Here is a 12808-nt window from a genome sequence, read left to right on the forward strand (position 1 = left end):
TGTCTGCCTCAGTTTCTTCATGTGTAAAATGTGGATTATAATAATACCTACCTCTTAGGGTTGTTGTAAGGACCAAATGAGAAAATATTAGTAAAGCACTTAGCACAGAGCCCGGCACATAGGAGGTGCTATATAAATACTTGTTTCCTCCCCCACCCCTCATCTCTGTTGTACCCAGGTCCCAAATAAAAGTTTGTATTATAGTTATCTGTGTTCAGATCTTTTCTCTATTATGTTGTAAGCTTGCCAAGAGCAAATACTATGTGTTATCTAAATTGTGAATCTCCTCTACTACTATGTTCTGCAAACAGTAAGCACTTAATAAATAATAAATAATGTATAATAATAGAAGCCTAAATTTAGAGCCGGAAGTCATCTAGTCCAACCACCTCACTTTACAGATGAAGAAAATGGGGCCACAAGAGGTAAAGGTCACACAGGTGGTAAGAGGCAGAGCCTGGATTTGAACTTAGGTCCTCTTAATTAAACTCAGCATTCTTCACACTTTATCATGCTGTTGAAAAAAAGGCAGCTTTGGCCTCGGAGTCTGAGTTGGCAGGAGGCCCAGCTCTCTCCCCTTCGAGGTGCAGCAGAAGCAGCAGTGTGGAGACAGGTGAATGCACTCACCCATAGGTGCCTCAATTCCTTTATCCACAGAACGCTGGGGTTGGACTAGAGGCTCTTAAGCTAAGTCTCAGCTTTGGCCTTGTCCTTGGTAAGAGAACAATCAAGGTAAAAGAACAATCCCCCTTCTGGGTAACAGTCCTGCCAGCTGTCCTTAGGGCCTGGGCTCCACATGGCCTGCCACAAGAGGGACCAGCTCCCCAACAACTGGCCTCTCGGGGCTCTTCGGAGGTGGCTTGGTTCAAGAGAGTTTCAGACACTGTTTCAGAAGCTCTTGACAGTGGAGAGGAGGAACTGTCTCTTTTCATTCTCACTAGGCTACCCACACCACTGAGAAGACAAAATGCAAGGAAGGCAAATGGAGGCCCATTTCTTAGGGAAATCAAGACCCTTTAGGATTAACTATTCTGTCAAGCTGACCTGCCAAGTGAGAACCCCTCAGCCCCGGAAACACTAACCAGGTCTGCCCAAGGGGGTCTGTCTCCCTCTAGGGAAGAGATATGATGGGTTCTTCCACCCAGTTAATGGCTTCTGCCTGGGCCAAATGTCACTGTTCTCCAAAGGCACTTTCATTGCAAACTGAATTGAGATTATATCAATGAGGCCAACCTCTGTTAGTTTTGCTAACTTTTTTCTTTCTTTTTTCTTTAAAAATAATACTTTTTATATAGGACGATGCTCTGGGAAGAGGAGGGAGAGGAATATTAGGGGAAATTTTAATGATGTAAAAATCCAAAAGATAGCAATAACATTTATCTTAAATATATATAGATATACATATATATACATATAAGTATGTATTTTAAGATGTTATTGCTTTCTTTTGGTTTTTTACATCATCAAAATTATATGTATTTAATATATATAAAAATATATATAGCACATACCAAATGAGAATTTCTATTGAGCTCCTGATGTGCCCCACCAACTGGGTCCCAGAAAAACTAAGGATCACGAATATGAGAGAAGCACTATGGAATCTCCCTGGCACAGTGAGGCATTAAACCCAAGTCACCACCAATTTGACATTTTATTAAAAATAACAAGCCCGTGAGATAAATAGGCTCAAATCACTACTACCTACACCCTAGAGAAAGCCAGGTCAAATATCTTGGTCAAAGGTTTGAGTTTCATGCCCCTTCAATGCTCGTGCTAGATTCTAATGATGGAGGTTGGTCTATCCTCCTCCCTGCTATACTGTACGCAGACCAAGCTCCTGCCTTAGCCACACTCTGTACCCTGCCCAACGCCATGCTCTGTACCCAGTGAGCACTCAATAAGCGGTCATCAAGACAGGCAAGGCAGTTCAGGGGAGTGAAAAGAATATTGGGCTAGGGGCCACAGAACACAGGATCTCCAATGATATGTAAGCCCTTTGCACAAGGGGGAGTCAAACTCAAATAAGAAGAGAAGGTCTAAAAAAAAAAAAAAACAAAAACAAAAAGAAGAGAAGATCTACCACACAGTGACTTAGAAAGCCACAAAACAACATTACCGATGTTGTGCTGTATTTTTATTTACTTTGTTAACCATTTCCCAATGGCTCAGGTCACACAGTGGGGGTAGGGGGCTCAGGGGACACAGTCAGACCTCTACATCCCTCATCTGCAGCACAGCGCCCAGAACACCAGAGACACCAATAAATGCCTGTTGACTGATTAACTTAGGTTGTGTCTACATGACAGTTAACGGTTTAATCCATCAAAAGTCCAGTTAATTTGGATATTTAACTCCCTTGTATTTATCCTGTATCTACACATATTTTCCCAGGTTGTTTTCCCTGATAAAACATAAGCTCCCCAGGGGCAGAGGTTGTTTTACCCTTTGTCTTTGTCTCCTCAGTGCCTAGCACACACTAGGTACTTTATAAATGTCTGCTTCATTGACTGACTGGATAGCCTACCTTGATGTTTGACAAAACATCCGAAACCTAACTGAACAATGACTATAGCAACTGGATGGTCTGAGTGACACCTAAGGGGTGTTTGCTGCATCACTGACTCACAACGATAAGCTCACGGGCTATGGGATGGCAGACACAGGACCCCAGAATCTTCAGGCTACAAGGGACCTTAGCGACCACCCCATTCGAACATTCAACTTGGAAGGCCCAGAAGTTAAATGACTTGATCGAGGCTATAGTTAATGGTAAAGCCAGGACTCAACCCTGGATCTTCAGAAACCCCAGGCGTGGCTCTTCCCGTCCCGCTGCACTATCTATCTCCCAACTGTCTACTTCCACCCTAAAGGCCCTAGGAACCCTAAGGGCTCCACTACATTAGCCCCTTCAGTCCTTTTCTCACACCCTTACACCTGTACGGTTCTACAGCAGTTGTTCCCAAAGTCTGGTCTATGTGACAGACCACTGGGCTTGGAAGTCAGCAAAGACCCAAGTTCAAATTCCACTTCAGTCACTCACTAGCTGTGGGATGTTGGCCTCAGTTTCCTCTTCCGTACAATGAGGAGCTGGACTTGATGGCCTCAAAGGTCCCTTCCAGTTCTAGAACTACGATCCTGTGATGATCCTCTGAACAAGAAGAGATTCTCTTGTGTAATCATCTTCAACACCTCAAGATCGGTGATTTTACTGGCGCAGGCAATCCAAAGGTGACACTTGCATAAGTGTCTGAGTGTCTATGACATGGAAACTGCCACCCTTCTTTCTGGCACAAATTCCTCTGTTATCTTTCAGAAAACATCAGACAGCCCTTCACTAACGTCTCATCAAAAGCAACCTCACTCTTCCTGTTCATTTTGAACTAGCAAAAAGGAGTGTCAATGAAAGGAGCTCTGAGGGATCCTTTGTCCCAAAAAGAGAAGTCCTCAAAAATGCTTGAGAACCACAGCTTCAAAATAAAATCAGATACAGCAGAACATAAAGCCGGCAAAACGGAACAAAGTGAGAACTCCATTTCCCACAGAAAAGCAGAAACAGCCCTGAAAGTAACCACGGCTGGTGGGTCCTCCCACAGAAACTCTACTGTTCTGTACTACACATCAGGCAACAGGTAAAAATGGCAAAACCCTCCCCTGGCTACAGCTCCAGGCTCTTCCTGGCAGATACCAAAAGTGACTAACTACTCTCTCTACCACCTCCCTCGGGCACCTCCCATAAGGAGATGACAAAGAGATGTGCATCCAAGAAGCTTACCTTGTTATAAGTGTAGGGTGTGGGCGAGGTAGGTATAATCCCAGACTTCTCTTTTTGATGCCTTCTTTGTGCCTCCAATACCTGTTGGACCAAGCCAAAGGCAGAAAAATCACCATTAACCACAAATACCATTCACCTTGACCTTAGGACTTCTGGGAAGGCCAAAGGGTTGAACAACTGCTAACCAGAAAAGTCAACTTGACTTTAGTCAGCTTTCCAGTCATATATATATCTCAAGTCCTTTTCTTTCCCTGCAAGGTTAGGATCCAGTTGGGAAAGTTCATCTCTCCTAAAAACATATCTTGCTGTGCTAGGAACAAATTTTAATCATGTTCTGCTATGTAAATTATTGTCAGTGTTTATTCTACTGAGAAATCCATTTGAGCTGCTCTGAGCCTATTCCCAGGCTACTGGGACGTGAGAAAGGAGCTCCTGATGCGTTTCCTTACAGACCCATCACAACTCCCTGATCAAGGGAAGGGAGACGATGGCACTTCTTTCAAAGGCACCATACTCTGGCTTTAAAACTGGACAGGACCTCAGAAAAGAATCACCTAGACCAACCACCTCATTCTGCAGATGACGATGCTTGAGGGCCACAGAAGGAAAGTCCCTTTCTTGAGGTCAAACAGTTAGGAAGTAGCAGAGACAGGATTCAAACTCAAGTTCCCTAATTCCAAATTCAGTGTTTGTGTTGCCTTTTTCTGGAGAGGTATTCACTTTTTCAGGCTCCTAAGAGCCCATTCCTAGGTGATGAGACAACAAGCTTCTCCCAAAGTCGTGTGAAAAAGCTAACCCATCTCTAAAAATGGAAAGAATCAGGTCTTTGAAAACCAAGAGAAGTAAGAGAGCCCCTGGATGGAATCAATGAGTTTGAGTCACCAGCCCCAAATGAAGTCCTTCCCAAGGTCCTAAAAGACTTGAAGTTTGTGACTGCTCAGAGCTGAAGGATCATGGAGAAGGAACAATGTTTCCCAGAACTAAAAAGAGGGAAATACTGACTGGATTTTCAAAAAGAGAAAAACAAGTAGAGTCAGCAAACTAGGGGCTGATGAGCTTGACTTCGATTCATTGCAAACCTCAAAATTTATAATTAAAGGAATAGTTTATGATCATTTTGAAAGAGTGATGATCATTAATAGGCAGAACAGCTTCATCAAAAACAAGTCATATTAAACCAATCTCATTTATTTTTGATAGGATTATTTGACTGGAAGATCAGGGAATACTGTAAACGTGCCCAACCTTGACACCCAGCAGGCATTTAATAAATATTTGTTCATTACCTGATTGATATCTAGTTAATTTAGAAAGATATTCACGTTCTCGTTGTGGATGAGAGGGTGAGATGTAAGCTGGACAATCAGGTGCATTGAGAACTGATGGAATGACGAGACACAAAGAAGAGTTGTTGTTCTTGCTGAGTCATTTTGGTCGTGTCTGACCCTTCATGAGCCCATTTAGGATTTTCTTGCAAACACAGAAGTGGTTTGCCATTTCCTTCTCCAGCTCATTTGACAGATGAGGAAACTGAGGCAAACAAGGTGAAGTGACTTGCCCAGAGTCACACAGCTAGCATATGTCTGAGGCCAAATTTAAGCTCATGAAGATGAGTCTTCCTGATTCCAAGCCCAGTGCTCTATCCCCTGAGCTACCTGGTTGTCCTTCAAAGAAGAAAACGAAGTAACAACTTGCAGAGGGAGGGATAAGCTACATCCCATTCAGGGGAGCCAAACATGGTGAACTGACTGGTAACCAGGCCATATGAAGAAGATCAGTTAAAGACACTAAGAACGATTAACCTGAAGAGAGAAAACTCAGTAGGAACATCATGGCTATCTTCCAGTACTGAAGGATCTTAATGGGAAAGAAGCATTGGATGTATTCTCAGAATTAGAGGGCAGAACTTGGAGGAATGGGGGGAAGTTAGAGATTTATGCTTGATGTAAAACAAAAAAAAAACAACAACACCTTGCTACCTTGCTAACAATCAGAGCTACCCCCAAAGTAGAAGGAGTTGTCTCAAGAGGGAGTGGCTCCCCATTAGTAGGTCTCCAACAAAGACAATCATCTACTGGGGACATGGCAAAAAGGTTTACTGGTCACACACAGGTTAGGTTCTGACCAGGGATTCCATGAGTAGGCACAGAGCCCAAGAAGATCAAAGATAGGAGGAAAGGTCAATAAACAGGCAGAGCAGCCCTCAGGAGACAGCCCTCAATTAAGGAATGGCTAACAAAAGTGGTTTGATGTAATGGATTATTACTACCCTATAAGAAATGAAAGCAGCTGAACGGCACCATAGTGCACAGAGCGCCAGGCCTGGAGTCAGGAGGACTCATCTTTCCGAGTTGAAATCTGGCCACAGATACAAGCTGCGTGACCGTGGGGAAGTCACTTCACCCTGTCTACCTCAGTTTCCTCATCTGAAATGAGCTGGAGAAGGAAATGGAAAACCACTCCGGTAACTTTGCCAAGAAAACCTCAAGTGGGATCACAAAGAGTCAGACATGACTGAAAATGGCTGAAAAACAACAAGAAGTGATGAATATGATGAATGCAGAGAAACTTAGGAAGATTTATATGAACTAATGCAGAAGAGAGTATGAAGAACCATGAAAACACAACAATGATAACAACAATGTAAACTGAAAGAGCAAAAAGAAGCCAACTAAAGGTTCCGTAAGTATAATGACCACAATTAAACCTAGAAAAGAGAATTCTCCATTCTTTGCCAGGGCGGGGGACTATGGGTGTGAAGCACTCCATGTACCAGGCCTGTACAACCTGCAGCCCACGGACTGCTTATGGCCCCAGAGGCTGCAGGTTGTGCAGGCCTGACATATACCATCAGACTCTTTTGATATCTTGGTTAATTTTGCAGGACTGCTTTCTTCTCTTTTCTTCTTTTTTACTCCTTGATACAAAGGATGGCTTACTATGTAGGAAATGAAGAAGGAATATAATTGGAAAATGAAAGCGATAAAAAAACGCAAAAGAATAGGAATTGGATATGTGATTTCACTGTGGGGAACTCCCAGGTGAAGAAACTTTCTCTACCAATGCAGGTGGGCACCTTCTATGCAACAGTTCTTACAGCAGGGGTCCATGAATATTTTTAAAAATATCTGATAACTGTATTTCAATGCAATTGGTTCCTTGTATAACCCTATGCATTTTATTTTTGTACATTTAAAAACATAATTCTAAGAAGGGGTCCATAAGCTTCACTAGATTGCCCAACGGGTCCAGGACCCAAAATTGGTTAAGAATCCCTGCCTTAGAGGTAGACTTCAGAAAAACCTAGAAAGACTTGTATGGACTGATGTGAAGTGAGTGAAGTGAGCAGAACCAGGAGAATGGTATACACAGTAACAGCCACGTTGTGAGATGACTAACATTCTCAGCAACGCAAGGATCTAAGACATCTCCAAAGGTCTCATGATGGAAAATGCTATTCACATCCAAAGAAAGAACTATGGAGTTTGAATGCAGATCGAAGCATACTATTTGCTATTTTTTTCTTCTGTGTTGTTTTGTTTTCTCTTTCTGGTGATTTCTCCTATTGGTTCTAATTCTTCCTTACAAATCACTAATGTGAAAATATGTTTAATAGGAATGTATATGTATAGCCTATATCAGATTGCATGCCATCCTGGGGAGGGAGACAAGGATGGAGGGGTAGGAAAATTTTAAATTCAAAAGCTTATGGAAATGATTGTTGATAAATTAAAATAAATTAAAAAAAAAAAGAAAAGAATCCCTCCTTAGAAAATTACCCAGGGTCACATAGTCAGAATGTCAGAGGTAGAGCTTGAATCCAGATCCTTCTGGTTTCAAGTCCAGCTCTCTAACTACTATGTTATGCAGCTGCCTTTCCAACAAACAAACAAAAAAGTATCTTTAAAAATGTTTTTAAAAAAACACAGTTCAAGAGAATTATTAATTGCTCATGAGTAGACCCAGCTAACATAAGAAAAATGACAATACTATCCAAATTAATTACCAAAGCATTACTTTATGGAGCTGGAAAAAATAACGGCAATATTCATCTGAAGGAATAAAAGGTCAAAAATCTCAAGGAAAATAACGGAAAAGGAAAAAAAAAAGGAAGGGAATTTAGCAGTAGCAGATCTCAAATTATACTACAAAACAGTAATCATCAAAATGACTTGGTACTGGTCAAAAGAGAGAGATCAATCATTTTAAGAGATTAGGTACACAAAACTCAGAAGCAAACAAATGCAGTAGCGTAATGTTTGATGAACTCAGAGACCACAGTTACTTGCATAAGAACTATTCAACAAAAACTAATAGGAAAACTGGAAAATAGTTCAGTGTAAACCTGTTAGAGATCAACATCTCATATCACATACCAAGATAAGCTCAAAATGGATGAATGATTTAGACATAAAGGGTGACAAAATAAACGCATTAGAGGAACAAGGAAGGAATCACCTTTCAAATCTATGAATAGGGGAACAATTCGTGACCAAACAAGATAGAGAGAATCTCAGAAAAAAAAATTTCAATTACATAAAATTTAAAGTTTTTGCACAAACAAAACCAATCCTGCTAAATTAGAATGGAAGAAAGCAACCAGGAAAAATATTTATAGAGATTCTCCAATAAAGATCTCATTTCCAAGATATATAAGGAACTAATTTAAATTTATAAGAATAAGAATCATTCCACAAATAATAAATGGTCAAAGGATATGAACAGGCACTTTTCAGAGGCAGAAATCTAAGCTTTCAAGAGTCATATGAAAATATGCTTCTACTAATAACCGGAGAAGTGGAATTCGAGTGACTTTGAGGTTCTACCTCATACCCCTTAGATTGATAAAAGTGACAAAACAAGAAAATGAGAACTGCTGAAGGAGCTAAAGGGAAATATGCACTTTAATGTATACTCCTGATAGAGATGTGAACTGGCCTAGCCATTCTGGAAAGCAATAGCATCTACACTCCAAAGAAATCAAAGAAAGGAAATGGATTCTTATGCACAAAAATATTTACAGCAGCTTTTTTTGTAGTGGCAAAGAATTGGAAACTAAAAAGGTGCCCATCAATTGAAAAAATGGCTTATGGTATCAAAGTGTAATAAAATATTATTGTGATATAAGAAACAATGAAGGGAACAGCTTCAGAGAAACCTGAGAAGACTTGAAATGATGCAGAGGGAAGTGAATTGAACCAGGAGAACAATTTTTATAGTAACAACATTGTCAAAACCAATAATTGTGAAAGACTTTTAAGAACTCTGATTAATGCAAACATCAACCTCAATTCCAGAGGACCACGATCAAGCCTGCTGCCTGTCTCCTGACAGAGAGGTGACAGACCTAGGGTGCAGATTGGTACACATATTTTTTGACATTTTCAATGTAGAAATTTGTTTTGCTTGACTACATATTTGTTACAAGGGTTGTTTTTCTCCCCAGTGGAAGAGGTGATAAGAGGGGAAAAAATGGATTTTTGTTCATTGAAAAAAATTTAACTTCTAAAAAAGATACATTTTAGACTAGATGGTATCTAAAGTCCTTTCCACCTTTGAGATTTTATGGGTACTAAAAAATTGATGAGATGTTGGGGTCCCATTTTAGAGAAAAACCTCCATGAAGAAGGGGGAATCAGTAAGGTATAAGTTTAATTAATGAACAAAGCTTATCAACTCTGTATTACAGAAAGCACAAGAATTACCTACCTAGAAATAACAATGAGGGTATGTACCCATGTGGACATCATCCCGGCTGCCCTCCTCCCAAATCCTTTCTGAAGCTTATTAAATATCCTCCTTACCACACTTCCCCAAACAGTCCACAACACTCCCTAGAGCAAAGCAGGATTATAAACTCTCTCATTCTGAAGCTGGCTGTTCCCTTACTGCAGAAGACAGCACCCTACCTCTCTTGGGCTGCCATGACCCAGAGCTGAATCCTCAGGAACTTCAAGGACACTTAGACTTCCAGGCCTTCTTCACCTGAACTGTCCCCTTGCTGCAGCGTCCTGATCTTCTATTTGGGCAGTGACCTTTTAAATTCAAGGGCAGGTCTTTATAGCGATCCCCATTGACTGTCATTTTATGAGACTGGGTCCACAGCCAACGTGAGCCTGGTGAGATCTTTCTGGATCCTAAATCAACTGTCCATGCCAGCTTTGTGCCATTGGCAAATGTGAGGAGCTGCCATCTAAGGATGAGGAGTCTTTCATCTAAGTCATAGATACGGATGCTCGATGGCCTGGGACCAAGCAGAGCTCCCCTGGAGACATCTCCCCGAGCTACTGTAGAGCCACTGATGACTACCCTCTCAAGTCTCATCATTTCCTCAGCTCCACTGCCCTCTCAATGACTAGCCCATATTTCTCTGTCCTGTCCACAAAGGTCACATGAGAGATTTTTGTCAAGATAGTCTGCTGAAGGCTATGTAAACTTTATCTCAGCGAGCCCACCATCTCCCGGCCTAGTAACTGTCAAGACAAGGAAATGAAGTTAGTCTGACATGGCCTGCTCCTGAGGAAGTCATGCTGGCCCTCCTGGCGATCACCGCTTCCCTTGCAGATGTTCCCCATCTCCCCCTTTACTAACACACTCCAGCACTTTGGGGGGCACGAAGTCCAAGTCTGTCAGCTGCTAAGTTCTACTTTCTTTCCTTTGTAGAGAATCAGGACAATTAGCTCTTTTTCAGCCCTGCATTCTCCTCCACATCGCCACACCTTCTTGTGGAGAGGTCTGTGGCAACGTGGATAAGAGGCTAAACTTGGTCAGGGGTTCAAATCCCTGCCGTTCACAGTGACTAACTGTATAACAGTGGGAAAGTCACTTAAACACTGAGCCTCAATTTCCACATCTGAAAAATAATAATAGTATCTCTCTCATCAGATTGCTAGAAGGCTCAGCTATTATTGTTAGTATTAGAATAATATTATTTTAAGAATATAATATTAATCATCATCATTATGATATCAAGTATGTAGGATCATACTGCTTGCAATTAATTGTTATATAATGGTAATGATATTGTTAATTATCATTACTAAGGCAGCAAGGTGACACAATGGATAGATTGCTGGACCTGGAATAAGGAAGACCTGAGATCAGATCTGGTCTCAGACACTAATTGTGTGACCCTGGGAAAGTCACTTCTCCTATGCCTGACTCAGTTTCTTCATCTATAAAATGGGGATGATAATAATAGGCCCTAACCCCAAGAGCTATTGTGAGGATCAAAATTATTTATATGTGTGTTACATTTATTTATATTATAATTATATCATATTATATTAACATAATATGCTAATATATTATATTCATTCATAATATATATGTTTATAAAATGCTTTATAAACCATCAAGTGTTTTATAAATGCTATTGTTACTATTGTTATTATTTCAAAGATCATTGATAGCAGTTCAAAAGCAGAATGAATACTGGATAATTTTAGGGTCAGAAGACCTGGTTTCAAAGCCTAGCTCTGCCATGTACCACTACCTTGTTAGGTCTCTAGGGCCAATTCCAGCTCTAAATTATGCTCCCAGGACCTCTCCTCCAGTTCTTTCCTGGAATGGAGCTGGTCCAGACCATCTGCTGATGGCAGTAAGATGCTCTCCTCCAATTTCCTCATTTGTCTAGTGTTTCAACCCCCACTAACCATTTGTGTTCTATGCTCTCCTCTCTAAACCAATGGTGCAAATGAAAACTCATGGGTGAGTGAGAAATTTAACTCGGGTCTAAGTGAAAATTATCCCATTATTTCTCAAACTAATCCTGTGAATAACACCCAAAGGAAATGAATACTAGCCAAGCTCTTGGATCTTATTTCTAAAAGCTCTCATTTATAAGACAATGTGTGTGCATCCTAAGAAGGAAAGAAGGTGATGGTATCAAGAGGTCGCTAATAAACAAGGTGTTCATTTCTTCACATACAAAAATGCCTCTGGGACAGGAAAAGCTCATTCTTACCTGAGGTGCTACGTAGTAAGGGGTGAATTGTGGCGTCATCAAGTCCCCTTGGTCAATTTTGGCAAATCCAAAGTCACACAACTTAACTGGAGCATCCTAAAATGAGGCAAGTGGGACATATCACTTGAAAGTTCTGCCTTGTGTTAGATATCAGATCTGTGAACGATACCCAAACGAACATCTGGGGTAAGCAAGGTCTAGGGGAACAGTTCACCTTACTAATATAGATTGAGAAATGTCTTTACTCCCATATACTAACTGTAACTGTCCCAACCAGGAAAAGAAACAATGGAAAATTAGGCCTGAAGCCAACTGTGTCCCAATATTAGTGGCCTATTAGTTGTAATAGCAGATTGAATCCCTGACCATTTCAGAAAAAGACTGACAGTTAAGTGCAAAGAGTTTAATGCTACTCAACACTTGTTATAAGACTTAGAAAAACTTAGAGGGAAACTTATGCCAGTAGAACAAGTATAAAGTAATAAATAGGGTCAAAATATCGATTTTATCAGGTGCCAACAAACCCAGGATTTCAATTTAAGGTCAAGCAACAGCACCTTATACTGATAGGACCTATTCCTTCTATCTCTTCCTTTCCCCTGGCTGGAATCAAGACTGACTGTGGTCCCGGGCTCCCAGCAACTGGTCTTTTTCATGCCAAATATAGCTATGGGAGCCAATGCTGAGCACACAAGATTTCTGAGGCCCAGGCCTTCAGTGATATATATATGGGTGCTGGCAAAGGACCAAACCAGGGCTCTGGTATTCCCTGAAGCCTTCTGGCCTAAGCCCTCCCTGCCCTCTCACTTCTGGATTTGGCCCATGCAGCCTGAGCTGGAGTTGGAAGAATAACTTAAAATTGCCAAAAAGTCAGGCTTCTCACCAAAGAGTTATCCTTGAAGAGCAGATTCTCAGGCTTGAGGTCTCTGTGTGCAATGTTTAGTAAGTGACAGTGCTGCAAAGCCAAAGCTATCTGGAAAAGGACACAATAAATCAACTGAAATTTAGGAGAAAGAACTGGCTGCATTCCCCTTGCTTAGTTAGACCTTGAAGGAAAATGGTAACAA

General features: G+C 41.1%; 1 protein-coding gene across 1 annotated transcript in view; it reads right to left on the minus strand.

Annotated features, from left to right (window-relative positions):
• Positions 1-12808, minus strand: part of MAPKAPK5 (mitogen-activated protein kinase-activated protein kinase 5) — a 49592-nt gene that overhangs the window by 13432 nt on the left and 23352 nt on the right. Inside the window, exons 6-8 of the mRNA XM_027857399.1 lie at positions 12625-12714; positions 11742-11837; positions 3776-3856 (exon numbers count right to left, since the gene is read on the minus strand). Of these exons, the coding sequence (XP_027713200.1) occupies positions 3776-3856; positions 11742-11837; positions 12625-12714 (267 nt within the window). The remainder of the gene's footprint in view (positions 1-3775; positions 3857-11741; positions 11838-12624; positions 12715-12808) is intronic.

The sequence above is a fragment of the Vombatus ursinus genome, unplaced genomic scaffold, assembly GCF_900497805.2.
Source record: "Vombatus ursinus unplaced genomic scaffold, bare-nosed wombat genome assembly UNPS02012122.1, whole genome shotgun sequence".
NCBI classification, from domain to species: Eukaryota; Metazoa; Chordata; class Mammalia; order Diprotodontia; family Vombatidae; genus Vombatus; species Vombatus ursinus.